The 20961-nt window shown below is 31.0% G+C and overlaps 1 protein-coding gene across 1 annotated transcript in view; it reads right to left on the reverse strand.

Annotated features, from left to right (window-relative positions):
* Positions 1-5021: 5021 nt before the first annotated feature.
* Positions 5022-20961, reverse strand: part of LOC143046375 (WW domain-binding protein 11-like) — a 29967-nt gene continuing 14027 nt past the window's right edge. The window contains exons 12-15 of the mRNA XM_076219516.1: positions 20360-20530; positions 19884-20174; positions 19406-19545; positions 5022-6741 (exon numbers count right to left, since the gene is read on the reverse strand). Coding sequence (XP_076075631.1) covers positions 19418-19545; positions 19884-20174; positions 20360-20530 — 590 coding nt within the window. The 3' untranslated portion in view covers positions 5022-6741; positions 19406-19417. The remainder of the gene's footprint in view (positions 6742-19405; positions 19546-19883; positions 20175-20359; positions 20531-20961) is intronic.

Below are 20961 nucleotides of genomic sequence, written 5' to 3' on the forward strand. Positions count from 1 at the left end.
ATCTCTCAATGTCAAACACGCAGCCTCCTTTGATTTTGTCGGATGTAGATTCTTTTGTAAAAGAAGGTGACCCTGAGACGAGATTAACTCAACAAATCCAGCAACGTTCAATAAATATTGTATTTTTACTGTCTCATAATCTAGCCATAAATTTCAATCAGGTAATTTGATTTTTCCTTGGAAGTACAAAGGTTTATACTTCAGTAGGTAATATAACGGAACAGTAAATCGTTTTAGTAAAAACTTCAAAAAACGTCAAGCATTACTGAAGTCACCCATTAAATAGATGACAATAAAACTTGTTCCATAGGTCAGTACTTTGATGATATAATGAATATTTATAATATCATTTTATGGGCTTTCCATGTCTTAATACATTCAATAAATAAACAAATTGAGAATTGGATAAACGTATTTTTTGTATCCTGTCACCTTTTCCACATGGTGGCATCTAATCATACCTGCCTCAACGTGTAATATCAGGGTTGAGTTTATAACTTTCCAAATAAAACACCCCCATACAACTTTTTATTATTATTAAATTGTACTTATAAAGACGCGGCAATTATTTACAATAAACCAATGTATATTACTTTCAATCTCAATTACGATTTTATCTGAGTATATTGAACAAGTCATTCATAATTCAGACAAAAAGTGCATTTAAACCCAGAGGGGGGTCAACCATCAGGTGAAAATTGTTACAACGAATAGGTCTGTATTATGCAAGGTTTTTAAGTACAATATTTGATTAAAAAATATATACTTTTCATGTAAAAGCTTGAAAAAAGTGTAAGTACTAAATTGTGAGGTCATGGAGAGTCATAAGGGTGACTCTTTAGAAATAGTTGACAAGGTTGACAGTATTTTAAAAAATGTTCCTAAGCTTATTAGAAGTCATAGATTGAGGATTTTATCTGGACAATAATGCATCTTGCTCTAACTAATATATGTAGATAAATGACCAAAAACTACTTGGTTTTATTGAATCTAATAACATTGTCATTCAAGACATTTCAAGTTTATTTTGTTTCATTGTTTTACTTTAATTATAATTATATGTAATATTAAAGAATTGGAGGGGAAAAAAGATTTATTTTGTATTGCCTTCTAGCAAATGTTAAAACAAAGAGAAAAAAGATAACGAGGGAACAATGAAATACAACTATGAAAGAAGGATCATGGCCTTAAGAAAGAAGACAGATAAGTCTCCACAGCATTCTACTTAAAAATTGAGCAGCAGGAACATAACGAAAATCAAAAGGTGAACTCAGATGTACTGAAATGGTTGGCAGCACCATATCTACTAGTTGTACTCATCCAGATAGGGTGGATGTCATAAGGAGCATGTGTTTTTTTACTTTTGATCTATGCATAGTAGTAACATACATAAAGTCAAAAATATAAAGTCCAACAGTAGCAGCTAATAATTTATTCATCTTTTTTAAATCAATTTGGTAAGATTCGGCCAGATGTGATAAACAAAAGAATATTTTTTTTCGGATTTATAATAATAATCGTGTGAGTGTTCTACTAACACCAAAATAAAAATATATTTCCCTTTTCTTAAATTATATATATATAATTACAATTTAGAACAATAAAACTGAAATAATGTGGAGTCAACAATAATTCCTAGAGCATACAGTCCTTACACATGACCTGAGATCAACAATACTGGGTTAATTATATTTAATATTAAGATTATAAGGTTTAAATCAAGAGGATTACTGTTTAATACACTTTTGACCAAATAAGTGGTTTAACTTAATACTGTGTGTGCACCTGGGAAGGTTCACTCCCACTGATTTACGGAGAACAAACAGGCTTTTTAAAGCTGACCACCGAGTGCACACAATAACTGATTTACGGAGAACAAACAGGCTTTTTAAAGCTGACCACCAAGTGCATACAATAACTGATTTACGGAGAACAAACAGGCTTTTTAATACTGACCACCAAGTGTACACAATAACTTAACATTTCAATATTGTGCAGTCATGTCTGTGACAAACAAGGCCAGACAGTGAGAAAAACTTAAAATAAATTAACTTGTCAAAAAACAATTTATCATAAAGTATTATAAACATCAATGTAAACACATATGACATCATTTGAATCATTTAAAAATACAGAATCATCAATCTACATGCAATGTGTGTGATGTATTAAGTTGGACCAGTTGATAAATTTTTTAGAGGTCTTATTTTTATTCCTATGCTTGCTTCTACTGCAAAACCACAACCAAATAAAAAAAAGTTTGACAGTAATGATCAAAGAGTAGCATAAAGTGAGATCACAGAAATACTGAACTCCAAGGAAAATTCAAAACGGAAAGTGTTTTAAAGTTGTTACAGGATGATGACTGCTGTACCCATATTTTGACTATTTTATTTATTATGTCTGTTTAGTTCACGCATCATTATAAATATAACGGAATATGATGAGACTGTCATCAAAGTGAGAGATTTAGCGCTTTAAAACCAGGTTTAATCCACCATTTCTACATTTAAAAATGCCTGTACCAAGTCAGGAATATGACAGTTCTTGTCCATTAGTTTTTGAAGTGTTTTGTCATTTGATTTTGCCATGTGATTATGGACTTTCCGAATAGATTTTCCTCTGAGTTTGGTATTTTTGTGATTTTACTTTTTCCCTAATCATATGGCCAAATCAAAGGCTCAAACACATCAAACGATGGTTAACAATTGTCATATTCCTGACTTGATACAGGATGTTCTTATGAAGAAAATGGTAGATTAAACTTGGTTTTAAAGCTAGCAAAACCTCCACTTGTATGACAATAACATTATGAAAAAGGATACTAGTATGTAAAACTAAGGTAATGTGGATTATGTGGTTACAATGATTGCAAATGAGATGACTAATTCTACCAGAACAAGCTATTAAGAGTTTGACAAAATGTAAAGAAATTTGTATATTGTGACCTTGTATGTTGACATTCAGATTAACTCTAGAGATTTTGTATTGTTTGGTTCCTGTCTCAAGGATGTGTCACTCACATGTCCTTGTATCATAATACATATTCCCAATTCATTTTGGTTCGGTTGGCAATTTTTTTTTTTTGATTTTATCGCTTCATTTGATTATGACAAGAAAACAAGATGCATTCTTTTTTTCACTGATAACTTGTTCTTCAGATTTTGTATACATAGCAGTTTTATAATGTATGATTTTCATAAAAGTGTATACTGGTAATCCCTTAGCAAATACCACTTAACTAATTAACTGGTTTATGTTGGTATATAATATGCAAATTATGTTGTGGTAGGTACCCCCACATCTCTTATACAGATTTCCATAACTTGCTGGAAAATCAAACATTCCTTAAAACCATTGATTTTTCAGGTATTTCTTTCCAATTGATTTAAGTATTGAAATTCAGACAATAAAAAGCACTTTCCTTTTGATTATACAACTACTCAATAATTGACATCATTAATTAACCAGTAGACATTTCTAAAATCTTGTTTCATGCATCACTGAACTACAACTACTCTTTTTAGAAACTTTTTTTTCAAGTTAATTAGTGAAACTTTAAAAAGCTTGACAAACTGTTACAAGTCAGTGGTTGTTTTATACAAATCATAATATTTTAAATATCCAGAAAATAAGGTTTTTATGACAACTCATTGATATTTTATGTTAAGTCATACAAGTTATTTGTTGAAGACTGAATGTTGCCCTCTACCAATTTTATTTTAATTTGTGTCACTGGGTAGCTGTTCAATCGATCTGTACCCAAAATAACCCTTTAATAAAATAAGATGATGATAAGCTTCAATAATCGAAGGGTTATTTCATCTTTCAACTTCTGGGTGCACATATACCAAATTAAATATTTACCAGGTTATAAAAATTAATCATGGATACTAGCAAGCTTAAAATGTCTTGTTTCTTCTTTTCACAAGCACAAGGATTATGAAATATTGGGATTTGATAACATGCACTAAGGCTGCATCCATGATAACCATGCATTTGGACACATAAAATAATGAAAAAATTAAGAATGAAAATAATTAATATAACAAGGGACATTGACCTGACCAAAGAGCAGAAAACAGAGGAAGAGTAGTATATCTTAATCCTTATCTAGCAATTATAAAATGGTTATATCAAAAGGACAAGGAATTATATTATTAAGCAGATACTGGTATTTAGCTTAAACAATTGAGATTTTGAAGTTAATTATAACAATTATATATGATGTAATTAATTAACCTGGAAGGTTCAAAGTTTTCTAATTTAACAGTGGTTGAATTGTTATTTTAACTTCCTGAATTTTGAAGGGGAAAATTGACTATTGACCACTGACCACTGTCCCAGGTTAGAGGGAGGGTTGGGATCCCGCTAACATGTTTAACCCCGCCACTTTATTTAAGTATGTGCCTGTCCCATGTTAGGAGCCTGTAATTCAGTGGTTGTCGTTTGTTTTATGTGTTACATATTTGTTTTTTCATTTTTTTATATAAATAAGGCCATAAGTTTTCTCGTTTGAATTGTTTTACATTGTCTTATCGGGCCTTTTATAGCTGACTATGCGGTATGGGCTTTGCTCATTGTTGAAGGCCGTACGGTGACCTATAATTGTTAATGTCTGTGTCATGTTGGTCTCTTGTGGACAGTTGTCTCATTGGCAATCATACCACATCTTCTATTTTTATATAATATGACAACTGATAAAAATTTGACAAAAATTACATTTAATTTTATTTCATTATTGTGAATGTCATCCCACATTTGTCCCGTAAAAAGAACCCATCTTGATCTGTTGTATTGTTGACCAACATTTATTTTAGGTGACAATTTTGAGAAAAAAAAACCACCTCATTAATTTAGTCCTCTATTCATAATAACCCTTCTTCATAATTATAACATTCTTTTTTTTTAATTTGTGTTTTATTTCATATCTTGATTTATACATAAGCTTTATGTAAACACTACATAATATGTACACATAGTTTTTCATAAGATTTTCAAGTTTAAAAAACAACCACACATTTTAGACGTCTCACACATTTTAATGGTAAGACAAGCTACTTTTCATCCACAACTGACCCTTAAAATTTACATAAATCCAAATGCGAAATTTCAAATTTCAAACATTTAAAAAAAAATCCCACTCATTCTAAAACATTCAACTAAACACTATCTTACCAAACATTTAACATTTCAGAATTTTTTTTAGGATGACGATGAAATGAAATGATGTAATTGTAAACCAGATCTTGTAATCCTCTATGTCTATAATGGATTAATTATTATTCATGGGGTACTAATTTTTGGTTAAAGGAGGGATATATCCCAAAAGATGGATATGGTTACCCCATGAGAAGATTTTGGGACTTACTTATTACCCCGATGCCAGACAGATGCTGATCTTCAAATAACACTCAAAATAGAAGTTTTCTTCCTATTTGAATTATTCTGGATTTCTCAATTCTCTGCATTTTAAGTGTCCATAAAAAGTGTTCAGTTCAACCCACCTAAAATGTGCTTTATTCACAGCCATATATTTCTAGGTTCTCTATCTGATTTTTGTTCCTTCGATCAAGATATTTCACTGAATGTCATTTATGAAATGATGAAAAAGTGGTTGCATAAGTATATTCTGTGAAATGACAATGGACTTGCACATTTAGAAACTATTGAACACTGTGGGAGGCTTAAAACCGTTACAAGGTAGTACAATGTAACTGTATTTCAATTTTTAAATTTTCCAGACTAATGCAGAAAGGTCTACTGGTTTAATAACATTGACTGACAGGAAAACAGGTCTGGGGACACAATTTTATTTATTCAAATGTATATTTAATACATTAAATAGTAGCTAGGGAGATGAAATTGAATGGAATCCCAAAAATGTGGGTCACAAATTTTAAGGTAAAGTAGGGATTTGGTCAAGTTGAAAAAGGTAACAAATTATTATGTTTGAAGCTGTAAATCTGAATTATAAACCCCTTCACGTAAATTGTCCATATTTTCATTTAGAGCTTGTAAACTTTTCTATAATTCTAATAATTTGGCCCAAAAGCAGTACACTATCTACACATTAAAAATATAATTGAAAAAACGCAGGTGTTTTTTTTTTTCAATTTGCATTAATTGTTTTTGGGCCAGTACATTTTCATGAAAAGAATTAACCTCTGTTTTGAAACAATCATAATATTCAGTCATTGGCATGATTAAGAAGGTATTACAGGGGAGTTTTCCAATAATTCTTTGTCAAAAAATACTAAATTTTTGGTGATTAAGTTAAAATATAACATTTTGTAGTTTGTATACTTTAAACTTTACATAATGGCAACATAGATACAAACAAAATATTATAAAGTTAAATGATTTTTGCTAAGTAACTTTTGAGAACAATGAAATGATAAGCATAATGATTCACTTGGAAACTCAATCATATTAGAATTAATAACATAAACAATCCTTACAGCAGATACACAAAACTTCCTTAATCACTCAGAACTTTGTAGAACTGTACATGATATCATTAACAAATGTCTGTATCTCCAAGAAATAAGTCACAAGTATCACATAAAGAAAAAATATTGTGTTAAAACACTCGATTTGAAATCAATATCCATGCTTTTGTCTGGTGACACACTTTTCTATGTTTACAAACATACATATGGCTTCCATGGTATGGCTGATCTTTAAAGTAAGGGAGATAATCCAGTCAATGTTTGAATTATTTATTCTCTGTACTGTGTCCTGCAAAAAGAGAAATAATCAATATTACATTTTTTGGAGGAAATCTTCACAAAATATGAAATTTCAAGATGTGAATATACATTAATGAGACAACAACCCAACAACATAGAAAAACAACAGACACATAAAAATCTCCATTATAGTCTTCAACAGAAAAACCAAAGACGCATAAAAATCTTCATTATAGTCTTCAACAGAAAAACCAAAGACACATACAAATCTCCATTGTAGTCTTCAACAGAAAAACCAAAGACACATAAAAATCTCTATTATAGTCTTCAACAACTAAGATAGGTACCTATTGTGAGTCAAACTCAAAATTGATGCATGTCCTGTAAAACATCATTAATGAATGTGTGATTTTGATTCGTATTCTAATGTTTTAGCCTAGCAACGATTTGTAGAATAAAGAAAGTATGATAAATTAGTGAAAAATAATTAAAATTCAATATTTAAAAATTTTCACATTATTTTACACCCAAAATTTCTTATACCTATAAATTAATGAGATTTCATTCACTTCCTAATTTCAGCTAAGAAAAAACAGGAAATGCGGATTATAAATAAGATGTGGTAATGATTGCCAATGAGACAACTCTTAACCTGCATACATATTATACATTAATGCTATCAAAGTTTTAATAAAATCTATATTTTTGCAACAACAAAAAAACATCAAAATTATTTCAGAATTTCATGAAATGCATTCACATCTTGTCTTGACTTTAGGTGATGAAACATAAACCTTAACCCATCATATCATTTATTCATATTCAGAAAACAAGTTAGTGTATAACAGGAGATAACTTTTAAGAAGATAATATATATACACATGTGATACATGTACCCAGGAACATATATCTTGATATACTGTTCCTAGATGTACCTGACAAATTAATTAATACCATTTAAAGGTAAAAAATATTATCAACCCTGTTTTGTTTAGACATGTGAGTACGAGAAGAATATAAAACTTTAACTAGGCCCTTCTCACATTCTTATTATCAATAAATCAAAGTAAAATCAACATTTCATTATTTCAAAAGTGCAATAGAAATTAATAATGCATATATGTCCTTCTACAAATATCCCGGTCTTATTATCTAGCTGACGGTCACGACCAAACTCGTAAAGAAGACTAACGTCATACCTCTCCTGTTAAATCATTTAAATGGGATATTAAATGCTTAGCACTGATAAAAGAAATGTAATTACACCTAATCAAACATATTCTATTGATTTTGAATAATAAATAACCTTAATAAAATCTGTGGTATTTCTTGGTTTACCTATAAGTCTGATGGACCTGTAAACCGTGTACAAACTTAGCACCTAGGAGTACTTAGATAGTCTATCTCTGGTCTATAAAACTGGATCATTTGAATAAAAGTTCAAATGAATTCAGGTTTGTCTACATTTGACCTGCTGAATGACATTGAACTAAAACTCAACTATTATTGGAACATACAATCAAGCCAAGTAACTGACTATCAAAATGTCAGAAACTTTCAATATTTCTTATCATTATTTCATGCAAAATCAGCAAATTAAATTAGATACATTTTTATGCATTGTAATAGCAATATGGGTCACTTGAACATACTAATATAATAAAAACCTAGTTCATTTGGACAGGTCAGACTAAGATAACTGGTAATCAAAATGTCTATCCCTTATATTATCCAAGTTAGATCTTGATGATAACACGTAGTAACACTTCCGAAAATAGAATCAACAAGGACCAATGTGAAAAGTTTTAAATATCTGTTCTTCTAATTGGGTAAATGTAGTTTCTAATCTGTTAAAGTAACATGAACTGTCACCATTTGAGAGGCACATGATGAAGCAACATTCCCAAGACATATGTCAATACTGGTATACAAACAATGCAAGCAAGCTACCAAAGTCTTACCCTACATGCATTAGGAAATTAACTGTAAAACAATAATTATGATAATCTAACCAATAAGTGTGAGAGACAATTAACTATAGAAAGATCAGTAGATATTTATACTTGAAGCTTTTTTTTTGTGATGTTTTTCTTGAAAATATCTACTGGGCAGTTCTTAATATGGAGAGACATAGAGATTTAACTAACTTATATTCCAAATTAGGTCAGTAGTGGCTAAAATATCTTTAACCAGAGGTCGTGAGTTTGAAAGTATAAAAACAGCACTTTTAACACTCCTGAAAGGATCTTTAAAAACTTTACACAGAGTATTATAACTGTTTGCTTAAATCTTCAAAATAATTTTAGGATTACAAAAATTATATAAACACAAATTTACAGTTATATTAAAATATTTACTGCTGTTCTCTTGAAAGTACTTGCATACATTTATTAACAGAATACGCCCTTTATGGTACTTTTATAATGTTTAGATTTAATCATTTTAAAAGGACTTAAGATCTTTTCTGACTAATGGATTTAATTGGAATATTTTTAAATATTTACATTTTAATGTGTAAATAAGCTTGAACATTTGATAAATAGAAGTTATGTGTGGTACTGTCCATTGATAAATAGTAGGTTATGTGTGGTACTGTCCATTGATAAATAGTAGGTTATGTGTGGTACTGTCCATTGATAAATAGTAGGTTATGTGTGGTACTGTCCATTGATAAATAGTAGGTTATGTGTGGTACTGTCCATTGATAAATAGTAGGTTATGTGTGGTACTGTCCATTGATAAATAGTAGGTTATGTGTGGTACTGTCCATTGATAAATAGTAGGTTATGTGTGGTACTGTCCATTGATAAATAGTAGGTTATGTGTGGTACTGTCCATTGATAAATAGTAGGTTATGTGTGGTACTGTCCATTGATAAATAGTAGGTTATGTGTGGTACTGTCCATTGATAAATAGTAGGTTATGTGTGGTACTGTCCATTGATAAATAGTAGGTTATGTGTGGTACTGTCTATTGATAAATAGTAGGTTATGTGTGGTACTGTCCATTGATAAATAGTAGGTTATGTGTGGTACTGTCCATTGATAAATAGTAGGTTATGTGTGGTACTGTCCATTGATAAATAGTAGGTTATGTGTGGTACTGTCCATTGATAAATAGTAGGTTATGTGTGGTACTGTCCATTGATAAATAGTAGGTTATGTGTGGTACTGTCCATTGATAAATAGTAGGTTATGTGTGGTACTGTCCATTGATAAATAGTAGGTTATGTGTGGTACTGTCCATTGATAAATAGTAGGTTATGTGTGGTACTGTCTATTGATAAATAGTAGGTTATGTGTGGTACTGTCCATTGATAAATAGTAGGTTATGTGTGGTACTGTCCATTAATAAATAGTAGGTTATGTGTGGTACTGTCCATTGATAAATAGTAGGTTATGTGTGGTACTGTCTATTGATAAATAGTAGGTTATGTGTGGTACTGTCCATTGATAAATAGTAGGTTATGTGTGGTACTGTCCATTGATAAATAGTAGGTTATGTGTGGTACTGTCCATTGATAAATAGTAGGTTATGTGTGGTACTGTCCACCCATTGAAATCATAAAAACACAGTACTTATATATATATATATACATGCATACATATGTGTATGGACAAAAAAGTAGGCATTATGCTGGCTTTCCAATACGCCTAATCCCCAAACTAAACTAAGATTATGGTATTAGCTTATTAATTGATAAATAACTGTAAACAACAAATTTCAATCTTTTGGCAGCTTAGCATTAAAAAACTGCAGACAAAAAAAGAAAATGAAAGTTAGAACTACATTTGACACTCCTGTTTTCAATAGAAACAACAATTAAGAGAAATAACAAATTGCAGATTCTGTTTCATTGGGAAAATAATAAACTGGTCTGCCATTCCTCCTGGATGCAAGAGATAATCGACCACAAGAGGTAATCATTTTAAGGGGAAACCAGATGCTCCTCAGGGCGCAGTTTTATACGACCGCAGAGGTTGAACCCTGAACGGTTGCCCGGGCAAGTATGGACACAACATTCAAGATGGATTCAGCTCTAAATTTGGATTGTGATTAAATAGTTGACACAGCATAGGTTTCTGACACAGAATGTATGTGGTCTAATGAACTTAAAATATTTTTTTTGCCTTTGAGCAATTCATTTTGCTGTTGAATATTAATCCTCTCAAAAAAATGTTTGAATAAATTTTCTTTTTCTTTATGAAATCTGAAATGAGAAAAATTTAACAACAACTACAATTATTTTTGAAATCTTAATAGTGTATGACTGAACTGTAGGCTAGGGCCATTTTCCATTTTTTGTGACAGTACTCTTAAAATTTTTAATTTTTTTCTTAAGAAAGTTAGGACTGAAAAATCTATTCAGTTTTAAATTTCCATTGATAAAGTTCCCAGTTATATCTCTCATCACAGGGATACAGGTACTAATAAAAATAACAATATGATTGATGTAAACTGTGTGAAGCTTGTTTCCAAATCCTACATTTTGAAATATTTGTAAAATTTCATGATAAATAGGTTTAAACTACAAAATGCAACATTTGTAATTTTTTTTGTAACTATTACAATGATTATGTTGGTACATAAAATTTAGTTTTAATGAAAGACTACTTATCATATACTAAATGTCACATTTTAAGATACTAAATGTCACATTTTAAGATACTAAATGTCACATTTTAAGTGTTTATTTTAGTGGATAATTAGCTCATAAATTGAGGTGCTCCTGAATTGGAGGAAGATTCTCAAAACAGAGTTTTACAGAAAAAAATGGAAAAGATCGTTTCTCTCCCCGATCTCATGTAGCCCCTCGGACTTCCTGTTTACTTTGAAAGTTGTTGACCTACAAATTAAGGTATTGCATGTTGATGTTTAAATCATCTATAGCAAACATCATTATGTTTAAATTCAACAAATACTATTTTTTAATAAGTGCACAATCTTTGAGAATGATTTAAATAACCAGTGAAGTATATCCCTGCTTATGCGTAGTGGGGCATTCCAACAATGACGTCACTATAAAATATAATGTAGGTTGGATATATTTAGAATATCTTGTCATACTGATTTTTCCGGATTGTTAAAGAAACATAAATAGTGTAAAGGAGAGCTCGATATACGATAATTTCGAGAGAAACAGAAGGGAAATGTGTAAAAAAGTGTTTAAAGTCAATTTATTCATTTATGTCTCCCCATCTCATCATTCTTAGTAAGATTTGTTGGGGGTTTTCCACACTAAAAAAACAAAATGAATGATGTGAGGGAATGTCACTCTGGTCAACCCCATTGGGGATTGACGGCTTGAAGCCGTCTTCCCCAAAAAGGGTAGATCATGTTGACAAATCTATCTCCATGTAAATGAATTTATCAGGACAATCTTCCATGATGTTTATAAAAAAATGTTATAAGTAAAGACCTACTGTTAGAAACAATTGATAACCCCCTGCATAGTTAAGATATAAAATGTCTTAGAAAGGAGTAGGTCCGGTAAGGGTCGATTTTGGCCTCAAGTTTCAGGTTCATCTAAAGAAAGATTTTGGACACTTTTTAAACACTTAAGTGACTATTTCAATTGAATCAATTCGTGTATGTGAAAGATTTTGACTGATTTAGTCATTAAAAACGATCCGATTCAAGCTTAAATATGAAAAATCTACCAAATATGCCAAAAAAACGTCACTTTGCAGATGGTTTTTGTCAAAAATGAAAGTGGCTGCATCTGTGTTCATCCTCAACCTTTATATATGTTATGTGTTATCATAAAATACAACTTAGATTTCAATATAATGAATGAACACAAATGCGGCCACTTTCATTTAAGACGGAAACCGTCTAAAATTTAGCTAAAATGCTAAAATTGTGAAGATTTCAGTAATTTAGCATGACTTTATGATGCTAGCACCCGATATTTGTGCATTGTATTGTCAAAAACAGCCCATATTTATGACGCAGAAGCATTCTACCTTCCAGTAAATAGCCAAAAGATAACATTTGCTCAATTTTGTAAAACTGCTATATTTTGGGGCCAGAAAGGGGTCTTACTGAACCTACTCCTTCTTGAAACTTCATCAATAAAAGCTTTAAGGCCTACTTTAATAAAAGTATTGTTGATTTTAAGTTATATTTGTGTCATTTGACAGTTAAGAGCATGAATAAATAATCAAAAGGTTCCTTTCAAGATTTTATATAAATAAATATCATGTTGAGTTATTGTGTATATATTTTAAAATGTAAACTGTTTACCTACACGAGTCACAAAGTATTAAAATTGAGAATTGAGTTAGCCAATGAAATAGTATTATTGTAACTGTAACCTGTACTGTTATATACCGTTGATTTTAGTATGGTATATATTTTAATGAAATAGTATTATTGTAACTGTAACCTGTACCGTTATATTCCGTTGATTTTAGTATGGTATATATTTTAATGAAATAGTATTATTGTTAACTGTAACCTGTACCGTTATATTCCGTTGATTTTAGTATGGTATATATTTTAATGAAATAGTATTATTGTTAACTGTAACCTGTACCGTTATATTCCGTTGATTTTAGTATGGTATATATTTTAATGAAATAGTATTATTGTTAACTGTAACCTGTACCGTTATATACCATTGATTTTAGTATGGTATAATTCACACATGATTCAAACTATAAATCAATGAAACCTAAGATTTAAATTATATCATGACACAAGATCCTGTTATTTCTTATTGTAAATATTATTTATCTGATTGGGAAGTTCATTAAACCTCTAATTTGTTTGTATGTAATCATCATAGCTCTGATAAAACATTTTTAAATTATTAATTTATCTAATTACTTTATTCTTAATGCAGTATGAAAATATAAATTAAATGGACAAGTAGTTTCTTGATTATTATGTGTCAAGACATAACCCTCATTTGCAATATCTAACTCTAGAGGAATTATATCATCTTTTGACTTATTATTTTTTTTACACCTACACTGAAGGCAAAAATGTACTTCTTTATTTGATATTTTCCTGTTTTAAGCATATCATGTACCCAAGTAGTTCTGATTTAAAATATAAAACAACTAATTAGGTATAATTAGTTCTAGCAAGCATTGAGATTATATCACCTTGCTCATTGGAATAATGAATCACACTGCAATAATCAAAACAAAGGGAGATAACTCCTTTCAATGATGGACAGAATATAAAGGGACATAACTCAAAAACAGTATTAAACAGTAAAGTTACACAACTTTTTACTTGATCCGTGTTTTCTCATAAGTATTGTACATAAGTTTCATAGAATTTGGTTGAGGGAAAAATAAGAAAACAGAAACAGAATTTTTTCCCCATTTATAAAGGGGCATAACTCTAGAACGGTACAAGTGACACCACCAAAATATAAAATTGACACCTGTTTTGTGATAATAAGCATTGTGTATAAGTTTCATAACATTTGGTTAAGGCAAACAAAGTAAAAGAATGGGTAGCAATGTGTGGCCATATTGGATGAACAGACGGACAAGGGTAAAACCTAATCTCCCCTCCAATCTACTACGGAAGGGGCATAATCAAACTTAAAATAGGGATTTTAGAATTATTTATAAAGGTCTAGCAAGCAACCAATAACACAAACAAAATCTGTGTTTAAAACAATTTTACTACATATATTCATGAAAATCACTCTTAAAGATTGTCAAGGTCACTCAGGCATATAATATAGGTCAAGAGAAGCATAAATAGAACTTTTCTGCAGGCCAGCTTCAATGATTATTTGTCATTTGGCCAACAGACACAAATTCACTCCATGAATACTCTTAATATTATAAAGGGGACTTTAATTTTAATTTGCTCTAAATTGTTCAAATGGTGAAGTTTGGAATTATAATGTAATGGAAATAACCTGTTACTGGTATTGATATACATATACTCTTTTTAAGGAACCTAAAATGTAACTACTGAGGCCAGTCTTTGGCTTTAATGGACAGTATATCTTGATAACAACTGTTCAAAATAAAATTGACTAAAATTTCAATATGCTTCCTGATGAAAACTTTGAACAACATGTGATTTAAACGTAGGAATATGGTAGACAGGAATGTAAAGCAATTTTCATAGGACATGTAGCATTGATTCATGCTCATTTATTGAAAATTGTGTAGCATTAATTTTGACAAAGAATTGTACTTTAAATATCTATAAATCATGCAGACATTACATGACTGTCAGCTCTACATAAAAAAGACATAAATATTTAAAAATCAGATAATATAGATTATCCTTATAATTGTATAATTCTTTCAACTTATTATAATTCTGTTCAGGTCATAAAATTGAGGGAATAACCCAACAAAGACCACATTAATGTATTTAATAAATAACAATTGACCATACTTAACAAGTTCAAATTCATGTTCATACAAGCACCTGTTTAAGAACGATAACTCTATACTTTTATACTAATTATGACAATCTATTATATCTATCTACAGTGTTTCATTGGTCAAATTAAGATTAAAATTTAAGGGAAACAATATCCATCATCTGAGAAGATGGTTAGATTTAAATTGACAGATTTCAGCCATAAACAATTATAGTTTTGTAATATTTTGACCAAACTGCTACTGGTATATCAAACATTTATGACATTTTTTTAACATACTAGTATGCAGAGAACTTAGTCTGTAATAGGCTATAAAAATATATATTCAAAAGCTTTAATTTTTTATGCATCTATATTTTACAGATAAATCAGTGAAACATCCTATTTACTGTAACTTCACCTTAAACAAGTTCTAGCTTTCTAAAAAGCTATGGACTGCTTTGCTCTACACTAATTTAAGGTTATATGTGTGCATGTGGTTGTTAAATTAGTATTGGAAATGTGGTATTTTTAGATATTGATTGATATGCTTTCAAAAAATTAAAATTTCTTGTTGAAAATTAAAACAATTATAAATTTAGACATGACTCTTGACGTGTGCCTTTCTGGCGGTGTGTACAGTGTACTGTCAGAAGTTATAAAATACAGATAATGTATTTTTGTAAACATTGTGTAGGAACATTGTTTAGCAAAGCAAATCGTGCAAACTGTAATGCAACCAATCAGAATCGATACGTGATAAGTGATATTTTCAAGAGGGCATGTATTTCAACTGAAACTTATAGCTCTGTACCGCGATGCGAAACAATGATATCTGGTTTTACATAACAGTTGAATGAAAGGCAATACAGTAAGAGTGTTAGTCTTTTTATATGTCTTCTATCTCAGAAGAGAGAGTGTCAACTAAATGCACAAAATTCAGTTACTGTAAGAAATGATAAGAAAAAGTCACCATTGAAAGATGAATAACTATTATTGCTGTTCTTCATCTACTAATAGCAATATTCAAAATTGTAAAGTATACATTTTTTGCAGCTAAATCAATACCACCCTAGCTTAACTGACACCTTTACCAATAACTGTTTTATTTATTTTGATAGCCATGACCTTGACATTGAAAATGCCAAGCTAAGGAGTCAACAGAATGAATGGATCTCTAATTCTCAATTATTAGAACTGGAATCCAAAATAAAAACACTTAAAAGTGAAGTTATATTCTATACAATGCTGGTATTTATTTATGGAATAATTTATATTCATTAGAAAAGAATTTTTATTTATGGTCATTTAAATGTTCATGGCCAACATAAGGAACACTGTAAAAATAGTAGCATTCCCTTAATTAACCTTAGTAATCTATTTGTAGAGTTTTAAATATTTCTAAACAAGTGAAAGCAATGTGAAATTTATATTCCACTAAAAACACAAATAATTGATGCTACCCAAATTCGTATTAATCTGAAATTGTGGTAATAAGCATTGTGTATAAGTTTCATAACATTTGGTTGAGGCAAACTGAAGTTAGAGAATAGAAACCAATTTTGGGTTGTACAGACAGGCACGGGTTAAACTATAATCCCCACCGCTATGACAGGTGCATAGAAAAACAAGAAGAGTGCACACGCTGAAATGTCTCGCCTTCTATACTAATCATTGATATTATGTTGATAGTCCTAAGTATAAAGCTTAGTTTTATTACAACTGTCTCATAAACTTAACATTAACCAAGATAACTAAACAAAGACCAATGAACCTTGAAAATGAGGTCAAGGTCAGATGAACCATGCCAGGCAGACATGTACAGCTAACAATGCTTCTATACAACATATATAGTTGACCCATTACTTATAGTTTAAGAAAAATAGACCAAAACACAAAAACTTAACACTGTGCAATGAACCGTGAAAATGAGGTCACCGTCAAATAAAACCTGCGCGACTGACATAAAGATCATAAAATATTTCCATACACCAAATATAGTTGACCTATGCATTGGCATACAGTATTAGATAAAAAGACCAAAACTCAAAAACTTAACTTTGACCACTGAACCATGAAAATGAGGTCAAGGTCAGATGACATCTGCCCTCTAGACATGAACACCTTACCATCATTCCATACAACAAATATAGTAGACCTATTGCATATAGTATGAGAAAAACAGACCAAAACACAAAAATTTAACTATAACCACTGAACCATGAAAATGAGGTCAAGGTCAGATGACACCTGCCAGTTGGACATGTACACCTTACAGTCCTTCCATACACCGAATATACTAGCCCTATTGCTTATAGTATCTGAGATATGGACTTGACCACCAAAACTTAACCTTGATCACTGATCCATGAAATGAGGTCGAGGTCAAGTGAAAACTGTCTGACAGACATGAGGACCTTGCAAGGTACGCACATACCAAATATAGTTATCCTATTACTTAAAATAAGAGAGAATTCAACATTACAAAAAATTTGAACTTTTTTTTCAAGTGGTCACTGAACCATGAAAATGAGGTCAAGGACATTGGACATGTGACTGACGGAAACTTCATAACATGAAGCATCTATATACAAAGTATGAAGCATCCAGGTCTTCCACCTTCTGAAATATAAAGCTTTTAAGAAGTGAGCTAACACCGCCGCCGCCGCCGCCGCCGCCGGATCACTATCCCTATGTCGAGCTTTCTGCAACAAAAGTTGCAGGCTCGACAAAAACTATTTGTCTCTTTTTTTCTCTTTTTCGAAATCTCATCAATTATATATTTACAATGTCTTAGTTTATTAGTTTTGTTATATTTTTACCAAAATTGTGCCGGTATATCATACATTTCTGATTCATTTTAATGTGTCTAGAAATATTACTGATTACTGCACTTGGTGATTGAAATATTTTAATATTGTATAAACAATTGTCTATTTTTTAACGACATTTTTGGTATAATGTCATTGGTTTTCTGTGTCATTGTCCTATACCCAGTACCCTTTTCATACCTACTCTTGTTTACCTAGCTTAATGTTAGGTTAATCCTCTTATATGTAGAATAATGAAAGAGATCATTAGTTGACATCCAGTTTAGGTGACATGCTGTTATCATAAGTTTTTAGGTAGGTAGGTGGCAGTTGATGATCAAAGGTGTTTGTCAACTATATTAATTATTGACTTGTTTAATAAATGATATAGAGGTTATAACCATTAGTTATCTATTGTACACATCATCATAGGTAATTTACACATGTAAACCTAGCCAAGGTATCATTATATCACATAAAAGAACAAGTTTAACTTTAACAAAGCAATGAGTCCAAAATATAACAGTACTAAAATTTATATATAACCTATATTTCTATGATACTGTTTAACTAAATATCAAAATAAAAATAAATAAATAATTAAAAATCCATCTATTTATGCTAAGCTTATTCAATGCAAATGTTTATAAGTCAAATAAGTTTTTCCGAGAGCAAGTTAGTGTAATTCAAAGATCAGATATAGAGTTTAATAATATATTATGCTATACATATATTTAATGAATACACTGTCCAAGTTGACCTTGGGTCAATAGGAAGGGTTTGAGGGTGAAGAGGGAATGTGTCATAGGGCATTGTAATGTATAGTGATTTGGTTTTTAGCATCAAATTGCAGAGAATAGGCACCTTTTGGAAGACCATGTATTCTACATTAGAGTGCCCAAATTGTACCTGTTATGATAGTTTTTTCATCCAGATTTATTCAATAAAAATACTTAAGTTTCCATTCTGAGTCTTTTTTTGTAGATGTATTCATATTCACTATATATTTCCCATTTTTTATAATCAATAATGAATCATAGAAAAGTGGGTTTGAGCGTACCTTGGAATGATTAAAGATGAGTACCTATAAAACTGCATGTATCATTTTTATAATTTGACATTCTGCATGTCTTTCAACATAGCTAACTATATTCAAATTTTAAAGAGCAACACAACTGTGTACTAACATGGGTTGGTAGTTAAATGTATAGGCAAAATGTAACCACACATTAAAATATCATAGTACAAAGGGAGACAAGCCAGTTCAGATATTGATATAACTGATATATTCTCCATAAACCAATCATAAATAACTAGAGCTACTGTTATGATGTATAGATAGGGACAATTATAAAATATTTAATCTACTCCTTCTCACCCTAGACTTTTACTTATGTGACCTACTGATCCAAAGCATCAACCTTTGACCTTACCTGTGATCTAGTTTGCAGGGATAGGACTATATCTAATGTTTCCTCCTAAATTTCTCTTTCAACATATTGAAGAGTATCCTCCTGTGTTTTGGCGTGTGTGAATTGTTTATGAAAGATAATTACCTTTAATTTCCCTCATATTAAATCTTCCATTTCTCTCATAAACTGATCATAAGCATCATCCTTGGTCTTTGTATGGGTTGCTGCCACCACTGGTGCTGATTTAGGTGTAATTCCTGATATTCTCTTCTCTTCCTCTTTAGCTGAAATGAAGACAGAATACTTAGGCATTTTTGAGAATATTTATTGAGACTAATCTCAAGGTCACTGATTATAATAGAGTATTTTTGTTATAAGTTTAGCATTTGAAATTTTTAAAGCTGTATAACTTATAATTCAAGCTTGTCTAGCAAAATAAAGTATCAGACATTAATCACTCTATTTCCAATAAAAAAAATATATCATGTAAAACAGGTTGTTCCACGCATCAATCACCGTTCATATTTTTTTGGCAGATGTTGAAGATTTTCCCTGTTACATATAACATCCGGTCAGTGTAGGATATATTCTGGCAATTGACAGTGTTTTTATATTTAATTACCTTTCTTAATAACTCTGCCTTTAGAATCTCTAGGATCACGTTTAATTTTCAAGGCCACAGGTGTAAACCTTGTCACATCCCCACCAACGTTCTTTATCTGTGGTTTAGCTTCTATTGTAGCTGTACCCTTCTTTTCTTCTTCAGATGATATCTGTGGCGGTTTCATGATACTGGGCTGAGCACTGATAACGTTAGGGTTCTGTATTGGTTGGGTACCAGGTGGAGCCAGTCGAAGTGGAGGCATCCCTGGAGGTGCTCCTGGTGGACGGAGCATTCTGTGAGGAGGAAGGCCTGCAATTGAAATAAATGACAATCAAATAGCATTGAGTCTGGATGCAGCTCAAAAAACAAACCACAAAAGTCAAAAGTCTTATAATCCACAAATAATGTCAATTTTTCTATTGCAGCCATTACATAAAGTAGTTGATGAAATATGAAAACAACTTTTAACATACAATTAATTAATAATTACTTACCAGGTGGCCCAAGTGGCATCCTTGGTGGCATTCTAACATTTGGTGGTAGTCCTGGTGGTGGTCCAGGAGGAAGTCCTGCTGGTCTACCAGGGGGTGGTCCTGGTGGTAACATACGTGGCATTGGACCTCTCATAGGTCTGAACATCATAGGAGGTGCACCTGGAGGAGGACCTGTCAATGTAAATATACGAGTCTCAGGGAGTAGAACACAGAATATCAGATCTACTATAAGTTCTAACATCGCAAATACTTTAGAAAGAATTATAATACAAGTTACAACAAACTTTAAAGAGCTTATTACTTAGTTACAATTAATTTTCCTGAAAATTGTATTTTGCATTTTAACTGCAAATAAACAGTTTCATCAGGAACCAATGATAGTTAAAACGGCTCTGTCTTATCATAGAAAACAATAAACAATAATCTTGATTCTTTAAAGCAGAATTTGGTTGTAAAACTGGACAAAAATCAATTTCTGATTCTTTAGTTATTGACGAATATCAAAGAAATAAAACCCAAAATGATCTCTATGAGTACCTTGCAATGCAACAAATTGAACCGACAGTTTTTGTATCAGATATCTAGAGAGCAGGTGAGCTAAA

The sequence above is a fragment of the Mytilus galloprovincialis genome, chromosome 9 (genome assembly GCF_965363235.1).
Source record: "Mytilus galloprovincialis chromosome 9, xbMytGall1.hap1.1, whole genome shotgun sequence".
Classification (NCBI taxonomy): Eukaryota; Metazoa; Mollusca; class Bivalvia; order Mytilida; family Mytilidae; genus Mytilus; species Mytilus galloprovincialis.